The sequence below is a fragment of the Saccoglossus kowalevskii genome, chromosome 21, assembly GCF_978046115.1.
Source record: "Saccoglossus kowalevskii chromosome 21, keSacKowa6.1, whole genome shotgun sequence".
Taxonomy (NCBI): Eukaryota; Metazoa; Hemichordata; class Enteropneusta; family Harrimaniidae; genus Saccoglossus; species Saccoglossus kowalevskii.
This window is the reverse complement of record NC_140661.1, coordinates 21,427,935-21,450,286: the sequence shown is the minus strand read 5'-3', so window position 1 is coordinate 21,450,286 and position 22,352 is coordinate 21,427,935. Positions and strand designations below refer to the sequence as shown.

At 34.8% G+C, this 22,352-nt stretch overlaps 2 protein-coding genes across 2 annotated transcripts; one reads left to right on the top strand and one right to left on the bottom strand.

The window, feature by feature from the left end:
* Nucleotides 1-178: 178 nt before the first annotated feature.
* On the top strand, nt 179-5,593 carry LOC100372893 (max-like protein X). The gene is made up of 8 exons (XM_085495464.1): nt 179-281; nt 549-609; nt 1,814-1,945; nt 2,047-2,147; nt 2,785-2,981; nt 4,053-4,137; nt 4,517-4,633; nt 5,128-5,593. The coding sequence occupies exons 1-8, from the start codon at nt 243-245 to the stop codon at nt 5,182-5,184; spliced, it is 789 nt and encodes a 262-aa protein (XP_085351590.1). The 5' UTR covers nt 179-242; the 3' UTR covers nt 5,185-5,593.
* Nucleotides 5,594-11,298: 5,705 nt separating this feature from the next.
* On the bottom strand, nt 11,299-21,391 carry LOC100373041 (myeloid differentiation primary response gene 88). Its single transcript, XM_006823850.3, has 5 exons — nt 20,936-21,391; nt 15,868-16,032; nt 15,208-15,385; nt 13,166-13,257; nt 11,299-11,669 (listed from the first exon to the last, which is right to left on the bottom strand). Exons 1-5 carry the CDS (start codon nt 21,267-21,269, stop codon nt 11,521-11,523), a joined length of 918 nt encoding a protein of 305 aa, XP_006823913.1. The 5' UTR covers nt 21,270-21,391; the 3' UTR covers nt 11,299-11,520.
* Nucleotides 21,392-22,352: the final 961 nt, after the last annotated feature.

The window sequence follows — 22,352 nt, the reverse complement described above, 5'->3', positions numbered from 1 at the left end:
GCAATGTAAAAAGTGAAAGTTTGTAAATATTTTACACAGACTAAAAATATCTTGTCATGAACACCATTTAAGCTAAAAATATAATATAAAAATAAGAAAAATGTCATCGTTCAATGTACAACAACATAACATAGGCGATTTGTTGCCCCCTTATTATTTTGTAGCACGGACATCCCTAAATACTTATTGGATTCATCCACACCCTCTATTATCCGGGTACTTTTGGCCAGTGCAAAACCAAAATGGCGGACGATGAAGATGGAATATGGTTACAGGAACAGGTTGGTTAAAATTAGCGTTTGCGAAGACGCGTATTAAACAATTAAGTGTGCAGATTTTATAATTAATATGTGGACATGTTAGGAAGATATTGTTTATCGTTATGGCCAACGCTTCTGAAACGTTATTCGTATCAGAAAACTACGAGATGTTGTCCCCTGGCCCTGGTCATAGCTAATATATCTTGTTTTGATTATGTTATGTTGCAATCTTTTTTCAACACTTTTCAATATTTTGTTGACTTTTAACGCATTCTATATTTTTGGTAGACCGCAGGATATTCTGCTGGAAATAACGAATCGAGTTTCGGAGATACAGGTTTCGATCAAAGTGAGTACAATCAACAATTACACTTAACGCCATTGTTGACAAAAAGAAGTTGCAGGTAGTTGATGGCACTCTGTCAACATGCAATCTGTCATAATCCACGGATCAACATTTAGTCAACAAAAGTTGCAGCTCGTTGATCTGTTTATCATAGTCTTATTTACAAGACGTTGTATGCCAATAAACATTATCTGTGTAAATATATACATCAGAACATCACTGTTTATGCATTTGTCATTTGCACACACACCCCTTAAAATTTAGTGCCGACAGTTTAGCATGCACAAGTCATTAGAATAAGTTATTGTTACTGTTATCAGACAAACTTGTTATTTGCAATTGTCACTGTGTATTGGTATAAACAATGGTCAACAATAATCAGGAAGTCGTTGAGTTTATTTGGGTCATACAACAACACAACAATTAGCACATACCTGTTGTACTACACTCATGTAATCATCTCACATACGCCATAACAAACATTTTAATATCCAAAACAAAACATTTGAAAAAAATATAATAGAAATAATTCACAGGAAACATAGTGCTATATATGGAGAAAATAACACTGAAAATAATGATTCAAACTGGTAACCAAATTGCCTAGCTGCACAACCCAATATGGCTTCCACTCCGCCACCTGCCATTCCTAAAAAAATGATGCTTATAACCAAACTTATTCTATGCTGGGAATATGCAACATGAAAAGACCACTTAAATGCACACAACATACCAGATGGTGTTGAGAACCATCCTAACCTGGTAAAAGTAGTAGTATGATGAGAGATTTGAATAAGGGAGAAGTGGTCAGCTAACAAACAATATGTACGAATAGATGAGTAAACAGGAACTCAAGATTAGTTGTTCAGTTAGCACTCATTAGTTGTTCATTTAGCTCTCGTCACGATAACAAATATGCAGGCCCTGGGTAAGCATATTTTCAAGCTTCCGGATTTTTACGATTGCTGTATCCCACAGATCTGTACCTTATTGTAAACAGAGAACCTAATTCTAAGTAAACCAAGAAGAGTTTCACACACTGGAAAAGAGCACTTCTGAGATTTCTCAGATGCTGGGCCAGGAACCGAGTTCACATAGTAATCCTTCATACAGTTTGATTTTGGTTTCAATTTTGGAAAATAGTTCACCTAGGATAGGGGTTTCTTGTCTGTGTTCCTTGAACTAATTTTAATTAATTTTGATCTAGGTTTCAGTGGGAACGGTGATATGAAAATAGAAGACCCAAATAATGGTGGACAGAGAGGATTTGCACCCAGACAAACTACGTCTGCTACGTCATTGTCTCACAATGAAAGCAATTCATCACTGCAGTTAACAGGTAAAGTCTCTCATTTGCATTGCGACTGTATCACCACTTTGTGATTTACTCGTGTTGAAATAGAGAAAGGTGTGGTCAATAATTTGTGCATTCCATTTTAGATGACGACGATGATGGTGACACTACTAATCTCAAAAGTTACAAAGATAGAAGACGAAGTGCTCATACAGCAGCTGAGCAAAAAAGAAGAGATGCAATCAAGGCAAGCCATCTTGGTTATATATCAAAAGCCGATCATTTCATAAGTACATGTGTGCAATGTTCTCCCCTGGGAAAGTTCATAGCAAACATGATCTAATTTACATTTGTTTTAATATTTTTTTGTTTTTTTATAATTTTTCATTTCAAGGATAATGAAAAATATGTCTCTTTTACTTCCAAAATGAAAAAGAGTAGATAAAAAATGCAAACAAATTTGCAAAATATTGTACCATTATTTGTGTGGAATGAGAACAACATGTGAAAATTATAGAAATTGTTACTCTCCAGTTATGTGGAATGAGAACAACATGTGAAAATGATAGAAATTGTTACTCTCCAGCTGAACATGTGCAAATGATAAGGACTTTTCCAACCCCCAACTGGATTACTTTACTGTACTGTGATTTTTGATAATTTGTTGTGAATCCCGATAAAGTTTATTGCCTGAACAAACTTCTTTTATTATTTCAATAGTTATAAATAAGTATGTTGTATTTTGTTATTGAAGGTCCGAAATAGTTTATTACATGACTTATTGCTCAGTGACGTCATTTGAAACAAACGCTATTGATAAAACCAGAGTGCCCCAGTTTGGCTTGTTTGACTTGACTGTATATTTATATTTTTTGTATTTTCAGAAAGGATATGAAGATTTACAATGCATTGTGCCGACGTGTCAGCAGGCTGATACTGTTGGATCACAGAAACTCAGCAAAGCCGCCATTCTTCAAAGATCAATAGATTATATACAGTACTTGGTTCAACAGAAAAAGAAACAAGAAGATGAACTGAGTGCACTGAGAAAAGAAGTCATGGCGCTTAAAATTATGAAAGCGTATGTAATTCTTAATTTAAATTTGATGACTTCTCACTGATATTTTGTGCTTAAATAAATATGCTTATCATTCTCTGGTGTGACAATGAGGCAACAAAAAATCATGTATTGATGTAGTAATCATGAAATTTGTTTCGTAACCAGAGGCCACAACATTTAAGTTTATGCCTTCAAAAATCACCTATTGCCATGTAAAATCTCTAGAAAAGCTGAACCAACTTGATTTTTGAAATTTCATTTTGACTTTACATCACTATAAAATCAGTTCTGTTAGAGCACACTGTGGTTATATCTATCAGGGTTTTCCATCTAATATTTTTAGCCCCTGTTCGGAAATGGGACTTATGGATTGACCTCGGTGTGTGCGTGCATGTGTGCTTCCCGACCTATATCTTAGACATGTCTAGACTGTTTAAATTCAAACTTCACACATACATCATACATAATATTATACATATGCACATCAATTTGTACATGTATCACAATATGATTCAAATACACAGTATTTAGTAGGTATCTAATTAACCATTAACCTTTTAAAGTTTAAGTTTTGAGCAAACCTATAGCCACTGAGACAAAATATACACTAAAATTAGCAAAATGTTGCATGAACAATTTTGGCAAGACTAGCTATTGCTGTTGCTATCTGAAAATGTTCATAAATAAAAATAACAAATAGTAAAAAGTGATTTTCTGTCAAAATAAATAAACTTTCCACACAAAAATTTATTAAATGGCTAGCACATGCTCTACGTGAGTGACAGAACTGTTTCTATGGTCAAAATAAGTCATATTTAAATGATGCAGTATTAGTTGGTTGACATGTGCTTAAAAAATAATAACAAATTCTGTCAATTTTATTATCCAAACTCATTTTTCAGCTTTCTAGATTTCTGATTGTAACAGTCTTTAATGTAATATTGTAAACTGAAATGCTCACAAAAAAATATTTTGTTCATCTCAAATGTTTCATATTCTCTTGTTTTCGGTGTTATAGATGTATAATATTTGCCATTGTTACTAGATATGCTAATATTGTGGTGTTGATTGATTTGAGAATTTCTGTTTTAGAAACTATGAACAGATAGTTAAAGCACACCAGAATACTCCAGCCAGTGGTAGAAATCAAGTGTCGGACGAAGTCAAATTCACAGTTGTAAGTATACTAGCCATTCATTGGAAATTCTTACTGTTGGCACTAGTCTACCGTATTTACTTCATTAGAAGCGCATCACCTAGAGAATTGCATGTAATCATAAAGTGCATTTGATAGATACTGAATCATTAAAATATTACCTCTGTAATTTACGTAAGCATACTCAATTTATCTTCCTAGTCAAGTTTCACTGCTTCCACCAGTAGATAGGAATTACATGCAGAGATTTTGTCATCTTCTTTTAGTCGTATATCTCCTATATTTGTCATTATGTTCTGCAATTTTGTCATCCTCTCCATATCTTACCGCTGTCGCCATTGTGATAATGCGATTTCATTGCTGTTGCCATTGTAATAATGGGATGTTTCTTATTCTTCAGTTTAAAACCATCATGGATGCACAGTTCCAGTCCTTTAATTCTTCAATATCAGTAGTCAGTTTTGCTGAATTGTCACAGGGTGTGTTCAGTTGGTTGGAGGAGTATTGCAAACCACAGGTAAAGTACTGTAAACCAATTAATTTTCACTGCTTGACAATTTTGCAATTTGATGATTTTAAAGCACTCTTGGAGATAAAATTTAATGAATTTGTTGACACTTTCAGACCTTATCAGAAACCAGTTTGCCTGTTGACAGGTTCTTTTTCGATGTATCAAATACTGCCTTCTATATATACTGTATGCTTCAATTCAACTGCAAAATTTTGATGAGAAATATTATCATGTTCAACTGAGCTCTTGTCCTTGATTACTTTCTTATGGTTCTCTCGCAACCAGTAAGAATATTTCCACAGAACTTTCCACATAACCGATATGAATATATTTGCCTGTATAGCAAATAAGTGCTCAGTCAAAATAAGTGCTGCTTATGTTTGACATAGCAGTTGGCTATAGGTCAAAAACAAAAATTGGCTTTGCCATTCATCAAGTTGAACAAAATAAGTTTCCCTGTTCTTTTTATAATTCTTTTTTAATATCTTTTTTTTTTGTAGTCACTTCGTGAATTGGTTCTGAGAGTACTGCGAAATCTCAACAGTCAACTTTATTAGGAATTCACAGGATCGTGTTTTGAATTAATGATAATTTATTTCTTATTTTAAAAATAATTTGAGCTGCATTTTTTTATGCCAGTTGTTTCATATATTTTTGAAGGAGTAGGAGTTGTGATATTCATCGTTGTTTTACCTTTGTGGCACCAAATAAGTGAGCAATTGCTGATATGTCCATATTTTCCCAACTGTCTAGTTGCAAATGTACATTTTTTCCCTTGTGTGTGCATTAAACCGGGGGAGTTGTCACCTGCACATGCGTCAGATGGCCATAGTGTGTCATTATTTACAAACAAGTGTCTACCCATGAGCCTTTGCGTTTTTAGCGTGTTTTGTTATCGTTGCTTGAAACTCAATTCCCACGCGTTTGCAGGTGACAACCCTCCCACTTTAATTATCACAACAGTATTTTTGACTTTGATGAAGAAACATAGGTAGTGCATCTTTAGCACTTCGCTTGCTGACTTTGTTTTCCCCATTCATGCGTCAATCCATATAGGTTTTCAGCAGTCGTTGTGTTAATGGATGATTTTTGTGCTGCAGAGATAATAACATTTGCCAACACGTATAGCTTATTTCCCTTCAATCATTTGATAGGTTAGATTCTGTAAATATATCACACCTGTTGTTTGTGTGTCTAGTATAATTATACCTCTTATATGGTCATTGTTCAGGTCAGTTGTTTGACACTTATTAGTGCCTGTTCAGACACTGTCCAAAGTCAGGGTCTTATAGATTGATCACTGTGCGTGCATTCGTTCGGACCTATATCATAGACATGCCTGGACTTCACACATACATCATACATAATATTATGCATATACATTTGTTTCATGATCTGATTCAAAATGGCCGAATGGTGGCCATTTTTGTGCTAAAAAATAATCAAATATCAAGCATTTCTGGCATTTATGGATAGATTTCAATCAAACTATGTACATACATTCGACATTATGGGACCTTGATGCTTCTCATTTTGTTTTTCTGATCGCATTCAAAATGGCCTACTGACTGCCATTTAGTTTAAATGAATGCAGTTCTAAAGCCATATCTCTGACATGCTTTGACTGATGTTCAAATTTTATATATTCATTATACATAATTTCATAGATATATTGGTTTGACAATTTGATTCAACCGGTAGCCATTTTTTTAATTAATGCTGTTCCAGAGCAATATCTCACAATGTGGACAAGTACTCTTTTCATAATCAGATACAAGATGACTGAATGTCATTCATCTTAATGTTAAAAAAAATCATTGTAATCAGCTTCTCTGGATCCATATCTCTGATGTGTTTATGTTCCAACTACATCTTAAATTTGATAACTAAATGGGGACTGTGCCGTGCATGGCTTGCTTTAATTTATAAATATAATTATATAATTATTTATAAATAAAAGAAAGAAATACAGCCAAAGGTGGATTTCGAACACTCACTTCAGTGTGGCACATAAAAGCTGAATAGGATTCAGATTTGAGTAGTGGTTTACAATGCCATGTGGTAGTATTATAAAATACTTTATTTTTGTTGGAATAAATTTTTCGACGAAGGAATGATTCAGTCAAAATAATATCCGGTGAATATACCTTTTTTCCTATATTTGACATTCAAGTCACCAAAAATCAGTGAAAATAAATTCCATACAAAACACTCAGTGTCTTTTCAGCAAAATATAATTCCAGCTAAAATAAAGTATTTTACAGTATAAGAACTAATAATTGTAATTAACTGTAACTGCACACTGATTCTTTCAATTTTACAAATTTTGTCATGGTATAAATCTGCGATTGCAACTCAATATTGTGTATTCCAATCACAAGCTTAAATGTACAAGTTCCTCTGATAGTGTTCTTCTGCCATCATTGGAAGTTGTGTATGTCTCTGTGCAATTGCCACCCAGGCTGTGAGAAAATCGTGCAGGTTGACAATAAATGAGTGTCCAGTGAGGATTTCTTGGTAATCTAAGCTTGTGTTGTCAAATTAAATCTAAGCAAGTTTGTATATATTGCAGTTCTTTCATCTACTGGTATTTATGTTACTATATTTAATGCCGTTTCCCATTCATTTTTGCTATTTGTGGTTTGTAGCTGGCAATGTGATAACGCTCAAATATTTAAACATTTTTGTGAATTTGAGAAATTGATAGTAGCAATGTCAAAATCCTAAATGCAACACATGGTCAGCTGAATGCCAGCTAGAATGAATGAGAAAAAAAAATACAGCATCAGCAGGCAGTGTGTTTTTAAATTAAAGTGGGAGGGTCGTCACCTGGGCACTCAAAGGAATTGAGTCCCAAGCAATGATAACAACACATGCTAAAAACGCAGAGGCTCATGGGTAGACGCTTGTTTATATGGGCACCTGACGTATGCGTAAGTGACGACTCCACCACTTTAAAGCAAGTTATTTGAAATATAAGATTTAAGATATCTTGTTGGTAAATACTTTTTTTCCTCCACATTCAATTATGTTACATTTATTGTATACATTTCAAACAAATGTATAAGGAATGTTGTAATTGTTTACAAACCAGTATAAGAGTTTTGTGAGGTGCGTAATACCGGTAGTAGTCAGTTTTAGTCAAATGATGACAATTTGGGCATGTTGCAGCAATGCCTTGTGGGAGAGAACTTCCTGTTCTATATATTAAAAAACGAGGACCAGAGCTTTTTCAATAATTGCATTGAATCAGATTGGGCCATTGTAAACTTGTATCACCTTATAGAAAACAGTTGGATAATCTTGTAGTTTCCAATAAAAATTAAAGCTGTAAACAGCATCAAAGGGGTCCAAGTCTTGCAATATGACCAGTTGTTAAATTATTCTCAAAAATGAATGTATTTGGAACATGCATGCTGCAGGCCATCTTTGCCTTCTGCAAGCCATCTTTGCCTGCTGCAGGCCATCTTTGCCTGCTGCAGGCCATCTTTGCATGCTGCAGGCCATCTTTGCCTGCTGCCTCGCCATTATACCTTGGCAGAATACTCAATATTATAAACCTATATTTACTGTCTACAAAATCAAACAGCACATGCTCTGGTGTTTTTCCATGGTAAATAGAACATGAAGTCTAGCGAAATTGAAATTCAATGAATCTTTGTACATGTATACTATAAGGCAATCCAATAATCTATGGTAATTAGTTTAGAGTTATATCCATAATAATTTCCTAATTTGCATAATAATTTACTTTTCAGCTTTCCACCATTTTTACCTTGCCCGTACCATCAAAGATGGAAGGGAAAGGTATATTAAGGGAAATTTTTTGTCCGGCATTGTCGTCGTCGTCGTTAATAATTGTTATTGTGTGCATGATAACTTTACTAATTCTATTCCAAACTTCATCAAACTTGGTCACCTTGTTCATCAGTATAAAGTCTTCCCTGAGTTTGAACAACAGATGTCCTGTATGAAAATATCATGCAAAAATTGAGAAAAACTGATAAAATATTTTGACTGTTTCTACTTGACTGATCACTGGTGATACACATCAAAGGTCACTGATCTCAGTGGAAATATGCATTGTTGTATGTGTTCAATGAAGCAAATGATTTATCTTGTAATAATATCCTTGGTAATGTATCTCAGAATCCCTTACTGGGTTTCAAAACCAACTCATGGAGAGATTGCACAGTCTGATACACATTTGCAAACCTACCAATAAATCTTTACAGAAAACAAGATGTCAGAAAATCAATATAAGCACTCCTATGAACTGGGTGCCAAACTTTGATCAAGATCTGAAGCTAATAGAAAATCTGTTTAGTTCAAAGTTATCAAATCAAAAACAATACATAAAAAATACATAAAAAGCAAAACATTTCATCCACATTTTAAAAAGAAAATTGTTCTAAAATATATGTATTCTGTATTTGACAAACAGTTCATTCGACAAATGAAAACTCACAGGAATATGTTTCAGCTATTAGAACAGAATGATAGTTTTTATAATACTAGTTTAAAAACTCACTTCAAACAAAGATTGCAGTGTTTGAAGATGTAGGTTCTCAGGAGGCAACAGTACTGTTGACTTCTCCCTCCACTGGACACCAACTAACTATTCAAGTTGATTTGCATACAAAGCAGAGCTTGCAACATGATACATGTAGCTATTCATAAAGGGTTTTTTTTTTTTTTTACTTTTCATATAATACAGTAGTCACACAATGAGGCAGTTCATATTTGTCTCAGTGAATCGTTAATTTTTGACAGACACCTGTACAAAATACTTGGACAAAAGCCAGCTAAGATTTTCTGTTATCTTGCATGTTTTATGAATCTATTCACGTCTAAATGCAGCACTTTTTTTTGCAATGAGGCATTTGTTTTTATACTAAAATATCTGAATTACTTTGAATAAAGCTGGAAATTATGTCCCTTAAAATAATTAAACAAATAAGGCACAAATGTTTTTGTAAGATATGTACATCTTTAAAGGACATTCGGTAGACTGATTCCCCACTGTTGGTTCAACCCCAAAACTTTTTTGTATTCAAAATTAATTATGACAATGTATATTTATATTGAAACGAACTATGTTAAAGGGAATTATATTATATAACAAAGGGCAAGGTCTCCAGAGTTCAACTATGTTTTTTTAAGGATTAATCATCACATGAAACTTGATACATGTGCACCCTAGAACAGTACACAGACCTAAATCTATGCATAATAATTGATAAATTTGCATAATTTATTTGGTTCATTGGGATAATCCACAGACATTAGTTTAATGTTGAAAAAACATGCATATTGATTATCTAATTATTATAAGACCATTTCTAATTTAATTGTCACAGAGGTGCTCTGGCTTTGACCAAGTTTGATTTTGAATTTTAGATGTGAATGAAAGTTCTTAATTGATAAAAGTTTGCAAAGCATTGTTTCAGGTTTGTTGAATTGCCCAATGCACTATAATTATGCCTATTACAGTTTATGCATCACCATTTAGAGTTCTATCGCTAAACGTGTATTGCAAAGTAAAATGTTCACTGCAACTCTGTTTTCAGTAGTTTTGCATAAAGCGGTTAAAGCTAACATTTGTTTGAATTCAGTATAAATGCTGGCATTTGGTTGCCCATTGCATTTTTCACCCAGTGAACCAAATATTTTCTGCAACAACATGCATCACTATGGCCTCAAATACCGATAATCCCCATAATTGTGAATGGCTTCTAGTACCGTATTTATCCGGGTATAAGCCCAGGGTCTTGAACATGGAAAATTGCCAAAAAGAAGGGGTGGGCGTTTGCCAGGAGATCCCCGGCAAAAAAAACGAAAATTCGCGAAAATCGGCAACACGCAGTTCGATCGAACTGCGGCAGGGAATAGAACGGCAAATGAAAACATGCAACGGAAATAAATGAACAATATGCAATACTAGAAGTAGAACAAAAATAATGTATTGCTTATAATGTGACAAAAAACCAGAAATAATAAAAATCGACTGTGAGGAATCATTTGAATTAGGATTTTCCCGCCAACAAACACGCGTGAACTCAAAATTAATTAAAATGTCAGGGGTTAAACTGCGTAAAATGATTTCCGGTCTCGACAAATTACGCATCAACCGTCATACAAGATCAATAATAACTTACAAATTTACACAGTAAAAATTATAAAAATTCATAGCTGTTTGAAAAAAAACTTCTCAGATCTTTATTTGTACGTTCATTGCCATCTTCGTCAAACTCAAAACCCTCAAAGTCCAAGTCGCCGTCGAACAAAATCCCTACAACTTATTACTGAAGTTCGTCGATATCGTCCCACACAATTTGGACTTAGCACTTTTAATCCACGGATTTCGCAGACTGTCAGCTTGGCACCTTTTTTTTTTAGGATTAATCATCACATTATGAAACTTGATACATGTGCACCCTGGAACCGTACACAGACCTAAATCTATGCATAATAATTGATAAATTTGCATAATTTATTTGGTTCATTGGGATAATCCACAGACATTAGTTTAATGTTGAAAAACATGCATATTGATTATCTAATTATTATAAGACCCAGGGTGAAAATCTCAACACAAAGAGCAAAATTACAAATCTATCTCAACTTTGTCAGTGTTGGTCACTTTGTAGTAAAGCATTTGACACGAAGAAGCATTTCCAAACCTTTGATATTTCACTCATTTTCACCAAAAACCTACACTAAAAGTAGAATCAGCAACATCTCGATAGTCATTCAACAAATATCTTCTAATTAAAACAGTACAAAAATATATAATATTCGATATTTTGATTCTATTTGGTGAATATTTTGTGTATTCCTCAACAATAATGAGTATGCATCTAGAACTGCCACAGTCCTCCACGTGTGAATAACTATCGTAGGTTCAAAGAACGAAAGAGTCTCTGCCAGAACCATTCTCGCAGGTCAGGTCTGGTGTAGTCGCATTTCGTAATATGCCTCAGAATTGGTGGCATTTCACATGCTTTTAGTAGTATTGGAACAATGCGCTTCATTCTTGCACCTGGAAAAGGAAATCAAAATTGAATTATTATGGAAATTAGATAATTAATATTTCAACGAAAAACTAATCAGTTTTCAGATTTTCCCGAAGCATCTATGTATCAAGTTTTTATTGGAATTTGGTGAGTGCTTTTTGAGATACAAGTGGAACAGATGAACAGACAGACATACACACACAAAGCCTCCCAGATTGCATTGCAGTCTGCCATGAGTGCGATATGGACAAATAAAGGACAACGATATGGCCACCAGTCAGTCATTTATTGTATACTGTAAATGCATTAATTATTGGTTCTAATTCCACTATTTTTGCTGTAAAATCCGCTAAATTAAATCTACATGAACATGTAAAATAACAATAAAACTTATGGTTTCCTTGACAAATTCTTGAAATTAAAACACAGTGGATATATATTAAAACATAAATGTTAGTGAAAATAAATGGTTTTTACAGTATAGTAAATTGCTGAATAGTTTGCTGCCACAAACGTCTGCACACACAGCACATTATGACACAAGGAAATCAACTACTGTAGAATACTTTATTTTCGCTTGGAATTTATTTTCGCTGGAGGGATAATTCCGTGAAAATAAAATCCAGCGAATATACTTTTTTTCCTATATTTCACATTAAACTCATCAAAAATCAGTGAAAATAAATTCAATACAAAACGCCCAAAAAGCCTTTTCAGCGAAAATTAATTCCAGCGAAAATAAAGTATTCTACAGTATTATGTTAATTAGTAGTATTTCTAAATTCTTAATCTCGAAGTCAAGTTTATATAAATTGCATGATTGTGGTACAAATAACTTCATTCAATAAGTTCACTTTAAGAAAAAAAGTAAAATATAAAAAACAAGTCATTGGTAGGTAATGAAACAGTCCCTGTTGCAATTAGGGGAAATGTTATTCATGTCTAAGAGTAATATGACCAAAAATCAAGATGGCTGCAATTCTATCATCTTTGATCTGATTATGAAACAAACTGACACGGATATGTATTCCAATATGTATGATGTATGTGCCAAATATAAATCAAAATGGTACATAAGTTTTGAAGATGTAGTATATTGCCAGCAGTTGGCCATCTTTGATCTGATTGTAAAACAAATTGTCATGGGTATGTATTCTGAGATGTTTAATGTATGTACCATATTTCCACATGATTCGATCTTGAAACAAATTGTCATGGACATGCTTCCTTAATAGTATAATGTATGAAATGAATTTGAACAAAAACTGACAAAACATGTTCAAGGTACCACATTTTCAAAAAAACAAAATGGCTGCCAGTCTTGGATCAAATCACTAAACCACTGCACATGCACATGTCTAACATAAAGTACTAGGCACATGCAAAGAATGAAAGAATTATATGACTCTAGACAGACAGAGACTGAAATAAAAGTGAAAATCCTCCCTATATACACTAATTTTTTTAGGCTATTACAGGAAACAGAATTTTTTTCTTGTCTCCACCATTTCAATGTACTTACCAGGCGAGAAAGAGAGTGCTACTTTGGCTTGAAATTCACACTGTTCACTATTAAGAAAATCTGGTGATACAACAATGATCATTCTTTTGCATCTGAAATCAAAAACATCAAACTGGTCACATACATGTACTGTAAAATACTTTATTTTCACTGACGGAATGATTCTGTGCAAATAAAATCCAGCGAATATATCTTTTTCCTATATTTTACATTCAACTTGTCAAAAATCAGTGAAAATAAATTCCATACAAAACATCCAAAAAGTCTTTTCAGCGAATATTATTCCAGCTAACAAAGTATTCTACAGTAGTACACAAGGCAATACCAAGCTGCCTAAGGATACTTATAAAAGCCTACCTAACTTTATGAACAACGATCAAAGAACAGGTGATTGCATTAACAAACATTACTTGAATTTTCAATCATCATATCATCTATCTGAAATAACATCACGCACTCGTACACAATTTACATGAAACCTACCTTGGTATGATTAGACACTCGTCGGCATTAAGACACATAAACATAGTTAAACTACTAGTACCTTTCCCTGATTGCCCATAAACTATATAAGAAAGTAACTGATGTGCCAATGAAACCAACCTAAATCTGAAGTTGTAAATGAATCAGACAACAAAATGACCACCAGATGGCCATTTTGAATTTGATCCAGCAACCAGTCACGCCAATTTTAAAGATTATACATAGATTCATAACATAACCAAGTTTAAAAAACATTAGACACAACAAATTACCCAAGTTATCCTGGCCATTCGTTTGGAATTCATTCATCATACATTTCTTTGGCACACACAGAGATTGAAAGTGAGTGGTTTATAGGATATATCACAAGACTTCAAACCACATATGTATAATCTACTGTAAAATACTTTTATTTTCGCTTGGAATTAATGGAAGGAGTGATTCAGTGAAAATAAAATTCAGCGAATATACGTTTTTCCCTATATTTCCTAACTCGCCAAAAACCAGTGAAAATAAATTCCATACAAAACATCCAAGAATTATTTTCAGCGAAAATAAAATATTTTACAGTAATTCATTTCTTTTATTTATTTCTGTCACCCAAGTTTTTTTTCTCCTACATTCAAAAGTTCCAAAGCCTCTTAAAAAAAAAAGATTCCTGTTGGCTAGTACAGATCTTTTCTTCGAGAGACACTACATATTGAAGTTCATAATATAAACAGAAATAAATTAGATTTTACATCTGTGGTGTGTAGTCTTTTCCTAGAGCAATCACCTTTGTACCGAGTTTCATTGAAATCAGATAAGTGGTTTTCAAATGAAAGGCTGAAATTGGCTAATCATTAATAATACGCATGCATTTCAATCTGGTTTGTGGATTATTCAAAAGCACCTAGTTTCATTCAAATTTTATGAATGGTACTAGAAATATCTGTGAAAACCCTATAAATCTGCTAATTCATCCAAATTATTATGCAAATTAGGTAATTAGTATGCACAAAATTCAACTCTAAATGAATGACATATTTACCCCAGAGCTTCTATGTACCAAGTATCATTGAAGTCTGATGTGGTTCTTGGGAATGGTTAATTATTATGCAAATTAGGTAATTAGTATGCACAAAACTCAATTCTAAATGAATGACATATTTACCCCAGAGCTTCTATGTACCAAGTATCATGTCTGATGTGGTTCTTGGGAATGGTTAATTATTATGCAAATTAGGCAATTAGTATGCACAAAACTCAATTCTAAATGAATGACATATTTACCCCAGAGCTTCGATGTACCAAGTATCATTGAAGTCTGATGTGCTTCTTGGGAATGGTTAATTATTAAGCAAAATAGGAAATTAATATGCACAGATTTCAAACACAAATCAGGTTTGTGCATTGTTCCAAGGCATCTATGAACCAAGTGTCATTGAAATTTATCAAGCAGTTCTTAAGATACCGATGGAACAGACATATAGACACACACACATACATGGAAAGACCCATTAAAAGTGAGAAAAGATAAAGAAATTTTTTATTTCACTTAAATCACATACTCTACATACCTGTTATGGATAAGTTCTACTGTTGCTGACACATAAGTATTTCCTGGTACTAAATCCCGAAATTCAACGCAAAGCTTTAAATTATACGGTGGTTTCTCCAGTCGCTTCATTACTTCAAGGACAAATGAATGATCTTTATCGCACGCACACACATAGGCATCAAAAATTTCTGGTGGACCTGGAAGTAAAGAGGAAGTCAGAACATGCCTGGCCAGCGAGCTGTAGATATTTGTTAACCCTTTCACCACCACTCAACTTGTGTTTGTGCATACTAATTAGATAATTTGCATATCATTACCCTTTGAACCACCATTGTCAACTCGTGTTGCCTTCCTTAAAGTAGTTTTTAAACATAAAATACTTTGATGTTTACAATTTATTACAAACCTAAGCCACTCTACAGTTTTGAGTCGGTTAACTAGAAAATATTCATGATGCTCTGCTTCATTCTACATTTCAATATTTTGTTAACTACAAACTCTATATTGTGAATATTTGTTAAATATCGGTGAACATACACCCCCACTACTGCACATGTACAGAATGGCAGTTCAGCAAGTTGTTTTAGGGTTGTAGCCAGCTGAACTAAAATTGTATTAATATGCTGGATATTACTTTTGAGTAATCATAGCTAGATACATGTACATGCATGATACTCACCACTTGCATGATCTCTTAAAGTAATTCCCCTTAATTCATCAGTGGAAGGTAGATTCGGATAATTTACCGACTGTGTACTTGTATGTATTTCATTGACTTGGATGGGAGCATCAAGTTCATCTTGTGCTTTCTTCTGATCTATTTTCCATTTTCCAATGTCTCTTTCTTAAAAACAAAAGTATAAGATTATTGAAATGGTGCTAATTTTAAAAATTCTAAACTAAGCTGTTGACCATTAGAAAGTTTGGGGGTTGGAAAAAAAATCTACAGAGAAAGTTACAGAAAAAATAAAACCACAAAACTAGATAAAGGTAAACAAGTTACCTGACTGTCAAAATAGAAGGTCTGTTGATGTAGCAAAGCATAATCTAGCAATTAGAGCCTCTTTTCTGTCACAATATTTGAACAAACTATGATTCATGCTCTGATAAAGTTTACAATTTGGGGTTGACACCAAGAGCCAAGTCATGCAAATTCTATAAGCCAAATCAGGAAGGCTGTACGATTCTTGATAAAATTGTACAGGGTATAATGAATGTGCACTTAAAAAGAAAGTTTGTTCAAGGAGTCATACTGCAAAACACGATAGATACGTATCATATGCTGCAGACGCCAGCAAGAGTCAAATTGAAAACATGATTGAGCAAAATAAACAAGTCAAAAGACTTCAAAAACTTATTCCTGCAAGAAAGATAACTAGTTTTCCTGATAAAAGGAAGGAAAGCATGTTCAAGTATAGAAAATGTAGTACCCTACACAGGCCTCTTCATGTCAGGTATGAGCCATTACCTGAATTACCGACTTCAAAAACAAGTTACTAAAACCAAAATCCTGAAGCCAGATCACAACTTGACAGAAGACAAGAAATTCAACGAAAATACAGACACGTGAAATAGCTACAAAATAATATATCGCCCCTTTTAGAATGTATTGACCCACTAATTAATGAATATTCATGAGCACAGAAACTGCTACATCATGAATAAATTAGCATATTTTTTTGAAAATTTGCATAAAGTGTAATTAAGTCTTCTGGAGTCCTGCCCTAGTAATGCTCCCAGTAAATGTCAACCCTGACCCCTCCCATCTCGGGCGTTACGGCACAAATGTGGGGCATTAGACAGGGTTTACCGCAAAACTGTGCCCAAGGAGGTAGGGTAATAGTCGTGTTTCGTGTCCCGCTAGCTGCGTATGCGTATACGTTCATTGAGTACTCTGCTGATAGCAAGCATAGCAGACAGTGGCGATCGGTGGGGGAAATGTGGGGGGTTTGTTTTGGGTGGGGATTTGCCTATCCTTCTTGCCCCAGGAGGTGGGGCATTTGGCAAATTTTACAACAATAATTTCCAAAACCCCACTAAACCCAGAGGTGGGAAGGGTGAGGGTTGACATTGACTGGAGCATAACCTGTGATCTTTAGAATTTTTGCATGTGTATTTTTTATTTAAGAATGTAAATAACCCTCTATTCCGACAAAACCATGTGTAGTTAGCAAACTCGGCACAGATCTAGAAGCAGTACCTACACACGAATTGGTTACGTCATAAAATACATGACCTTCAATCGGGGTCGTTTCCTCGGTATATACGAATTGGTATATACAAATTACAATAAAGATACTTAAGACATTACACATAAGGTAAAACAAATCACGTGACAATATAATGATAATAACGGTAATAAATCCTAGCTTAACAGTTGAACAGAACGCTCATATAGTCAGTCGGGTGACGCCGAGGGTCACGAACTGTGTTGCAAAATGGCCGTGTGGTTGAAACTGGGTCATGGCGTGACGGGTGAGGAAGACATCATTAAACACTCAAAATCACAATAAAACGGGGAAGTGGTTGCATATTACGGCGTAGCCAACATGGGAAATAAAAAAACGCCGAATACAAACGACATGGGTTCGAATCACACTAGATACACACTCACCAGAACCGAAGCAATCAGAAACCAGCAATCGTTTTGGCTTTTCCGTTCAACTCATCGGAACACTGGAGTAGTTAGAAAAATGAACACCACTTAACGACCAACGTCGTGGCGTGGTACACAAGCGTGCCATCAAAATAAAACAAAATTAGCTTGAAAAGACAGTGGGTTCGAGTCCCGCTCAGAGCTACCGTAAAAACGTAAATCAAATAAACTGAAATCTCTCAAACCGTAAACAAGTAAACAAAGAACGTCGCAAAAAAATAATAAACCTCACAAAACTCCACCATACAAAACTGAATGAATAAATAATAAAATAACGAACGTCTTAAACTGGACGACGCGCAATTTGTTCAACAGTTTCCAGATTGTGACAAGAGATAAACAAGACCCAAGTCAAGGTAAGTTTTGTTAAAGTGTCGATGGCGTTCCCTATATTACGAAAACAATTCAGGCAACAGACGAATATCTTCTGTGGTGTTGTTGAATTTATACTGGGTCTGCGGAATTGTTGATTGAGGGTTCGAAGCCAGCAGTTAACATTTTGTTAGAAAGTTTCACAATGAAATCAAATATCCAATGATACCAGTATATTTATTTCATTAGTTTAACAACTTGCAATGGTGGAAGTTGGTCAAACACGAGTTCTTACACCTAAATAAGTATCAAATATTTGTCGACACATTTATTCTCTCAACCTTGTAGAGGTGGAAATTAATTAAACAACAGGTATTTACTCACAAATATAATGGTCAATATTTGTCCATACATTCATTCTGTCAATTTAAGAACTTGTAATTGTTGGAATTAATCAAATGAGAGTTGTCTACACCAAAATAAGTTTCAAATACTTGTCCATACATTTATTCTCTCAATTTAACAACTTGTAATGGTGTAAAATTATTAAATGAGAGTTGTCTACACCAAAATAAGTCTAAAATATTTGTCCGCACATTTATTCTCTCAATTTAACAACTTGTAATGGTGTAAAATAATTAAACGAGAGCTGTCTACACCAAAATAAGTCTAAAATATTTGTCCGCACATTTATTCTCTCAATTTAACAACTTGTAATTGTGGGAATTAATCAAACGAGAGCTGTCTACACCAAAATAAGTCTAAAATATTTGTCCGCACACTTATTCTCTCAATTTAACAACTTGTAATGGTGTAAAATAATTAAACGAGAGCTGTCTACACCAAAATAAGTCTAAAATATTTGTCCATACATTTATTCTCTCAATTTAACAACTTGTAATGGTGTAAAATAATTAAACGAGAGCTGTCTACACCAAAATAAGTCTAAAATATTTGTCCGTACATTTATTATCTCAATTTAACAACATGTAATTGTGGGAATTAATCAAACGAGAGATGTCTACACAAAAATAAGTCTAAAATATTTGTCCGCACATTTATTCTTTCAATTTAACAACCTGTAATTGTGGGAATTAATCAAACGTGAGTTGTTTACATCAAACTAAGTATTAAATATTTGTTGAGACATCTATTCTCTCAATTTAACAACTTTTAATGGTGTAAAATAATTAAACGAGAGTTGTCTACACCAAAATTAATCTCAAATATTTGTCCACACATTTATTGTCACAATTTAACCACTTGTTAATAGTGGAAATTACTTAAACGCGACTTGTTTAATCAGTTGACATCAATGCAACTTACCCGCAGACAGTGCACAACAGAGTATCATTATTGAGCAATTATAAACAGGAACGTGTCTTGGCATTAGGGTTAGGGTCGGGTCAGGTATGGGCAACGGAATTATTAACAGGAACGTGTTTTGGCATTAGGGTTAGGGTCGGGTCAGGTATGGGCAACGCAAATGGCAAACACCCAATTGGCAAGATGTACACTAACGGGTTATGGCATGCATATAGTTTACACAAGTAAAAACACAAAATTGGCAATTTTTTGGACAATTGTAACTCAATAATAGAAATATGTTGTATTTCTATATATACACACACTATATAGTCTTATCAAATGCAAACACATCCAGTCAATCCATTGTGGTCTTGTGGGTCAGTTCTCTACATAGTGATCAGGAAGACCTGGGTTCAATTCCCTTGCCTGCCCATCTTTTTCTCGCAAACACCATTTGGCAATAAAGCTAAATATGACAACAAATTATTTAATTTGCATGACTACCCACATAGCTCAGTTGAGCAATGTGAGCGATCGCTGGTTCGAATCCAGTATGTTTAGTTAGATTTTTTAATGCTAGTGAAGACAGTGCTCCTATGAATAGGACTTAAATCCTAACTCCTGTGTGAAGACAGTGCGCTGGGAACTCAAAGATCGCAAGTTTGAATCACGGATTGGACACTCCTACAAAAGACATGAAAGACGTTAAAAACATAAACAGCGGATTCAAAAACTCAAGTCAGGAAAACAGAACGCAAGAATACTACCCCACATGGAAGCCAGTCGAAGTCGTCGAAGAACGAACACAGTCGAAGAACGAACACAGTTGACAGCTGTAGGTCACGTGCAACAACAGACACGAGGAGCATGGCTGCTCTCCAAATGGGTCCCTTCTTTTGTATTGACCCCCTAAGAATTGCTAATCCCCCTTTCTAACTCTTCCCCCAAAAATAATATATCGCCCCTTTTAGAATGTATTGACCCACTAATTAATGAATATTCATGAGCACAGAAACTGCTACGTCATGAATAAATTAGCATAATTTAAAAAAAAAATTGCATAAAGTGTAGGTACTCCTTCTGGAGCCCTGCCGCAAACTCCCTAGGAAAGTGCCTGTGAACATTGCAATATGGCAAGGGACTTTCTTATTATTAGATGATCTGATCCACATTTCTGTGACAATCTTACTTCCTTCTTGCGCCACTTGATATTAATTGGACCAGGGAGCTGTAATGAAATATTTGTTATCTATGTTCTATGGCTAAGTTGTCTGTTTTCATATTGCAACATTTTTGTAACAGGAATCTTATTTGCGGACTATCCCAGGGAAGTTGCATGTTACCCACACGAATCTCGTTTGGCCTGCTGTAATCAGAATAGTTCAACCAGGGAGCTGTAATGAGAGTTCACCACTTCCGCATTTCGACTGTCGCAATAATATTTTAGCAAATTGAACACTGGAAGACTTACCTAAAGGTTTCCGAAGATCGTCAAATACATCATAACGGTCAAGGTCAAGTAACATTTGTAATAATTCTCCAATGGTTGACCCTTTCATACCCCAGTCGTTCATTAACGATCTTGTCGGATCTTGGCTCCGTTCGAAGGTCTGTATTTCTAGCATAGAATAATCCATATTGTCGGCCAACATCATCCAGTCTTTGCCGGGACGAGGGATATTCATATGCTGGCACAAAACGAGTAACGATTTCGGCCTGATTATATTAGCTGGTATTGAAAAATATGAGGCGGGTACTCTGGCCTCACCGACTTCCTCAAACCCATATGCGCCAACTTCCGCCATTGATGTCGACGTCTCTCAACTCGTGCACGTTGACAAACAGGCTGCTATTGTACTAGTAACACTGACCGGCTGAACCAATCACGTATATTCGTTGACAGGACATTGATGCAATAAATATACGGTAAATTCGCCTGTTCAGCTCAGGAACGCTACCAAGAGATACTTCTCGATTTATCGTGAGTGCACTGGCACTGGAAAGTGATTCCAGGCTATTCTCGGTTTGGTTCTTGTATAATATAGTTCCGGGCATGCGCAGCATTAACCCGTCGAACGTCCCGTAGCATTTGTTATCTAGTTATTACTGTGCATGGTATTGCGACATATTCAGATTTCCTCGTTTACTTCGGTAGCTAACTACATGTAGTAGTACTAATACCCCTATTTCCTCATAAGCAAATCGCATTATTGTCCAATCAGAAGTCAGCTTAGGAAAGTATGGTGGTGGTTGTGGGAAATCCCGATAGTATTGTGAAATCACCGTGACCGATAATGCCAATCTCCCCAGGCAGAGTTCTATCGCGAATACTTTCGGTGATCTAACCGCAAGGAACTCTGGGAAGGAGAATGCGATAAGGCCTCTAGACGCGAGACTGCCCCAAATCAGACCTTGTTTCCATGCTTAAGGTAGCGAGAAGGGTTTTGTGACGTTTTTAAATAAAACATTCTCTGTCTGTTGTCTCGTTCAGAACAGTAATTTAGGTTATATATATCAAAAGACTAAGTATAGAGGTACAAGTTCGCACAAACTTGACAGTCATTGTTTACATAATTATCACGTGACATCAAAAATGGCGAACCTTGTAAAAATGACTAAGTACGCGATTGCGAGAGCACACTGCGGAATTTCCTGGTGAAATTTACGTCATGCATTGTCCGTAATCAAGCCCATTGAAATGCGTCTCCGATAATCAAAAGAGCTATTATTCCGATTTCTATGCAGATTTGTTTTTTTGTCCTTAAATTATTTCATACTTGGCACCTTTAACAGACTATTATTCTGTGACAAAGCATTTTCTTTAAAAACCCAGACATATTTCGCACCATCATTATCTTTTGAACGATAACTGCGAGTTTGAATGTCCT

Excerpts from the sequence above, each read along its gene's own strand:
- LOC100372893 (XM_085495464.1), top strand. The coding sequence starts at position 243 with ATGGCGGACGATGAAGATGGAATATGGTTACAGGAACAG. Across the intron at positions 282-548 it reads GAATATGGTTACAGGAACAG|ACCGCAGGATATTCTGCTGG; the intron begins GTTGGTTAAAAT and ends TATTTTTGGTAG. Across the intron at positions 2,982-4,052 it reads GCGCTTAAAATTATGAAAGC|AAACTATGAACAGATAGTTA; the intron begins GTATGTAATTCT and ends TTTCTGTTTTAG.
- LOC100373041 (XM_006823850.3), bottom strand. The coding sequence starts at position 21,269 with ATGGCGGAAGTTGGCGCATATGGGTTTGAGGAAGTCGGTGAGGCCAGA. Across the intron at positions 16,033-20,935 it reads CGATCTTCGGAAACCTTTAG|AAAGAGACATTGGAAAATGG; the intron begins GTAAGTCTTCCA and ends TTTGTTTTTAAG. Across the intron at positions 13,258-15,207 it reads GTAGAACTTATCCATAACAG|ATGCAAAAGAATGATCATTG; the intron begins GTATGTAGAGTA and ends TTTTGATTTCAG.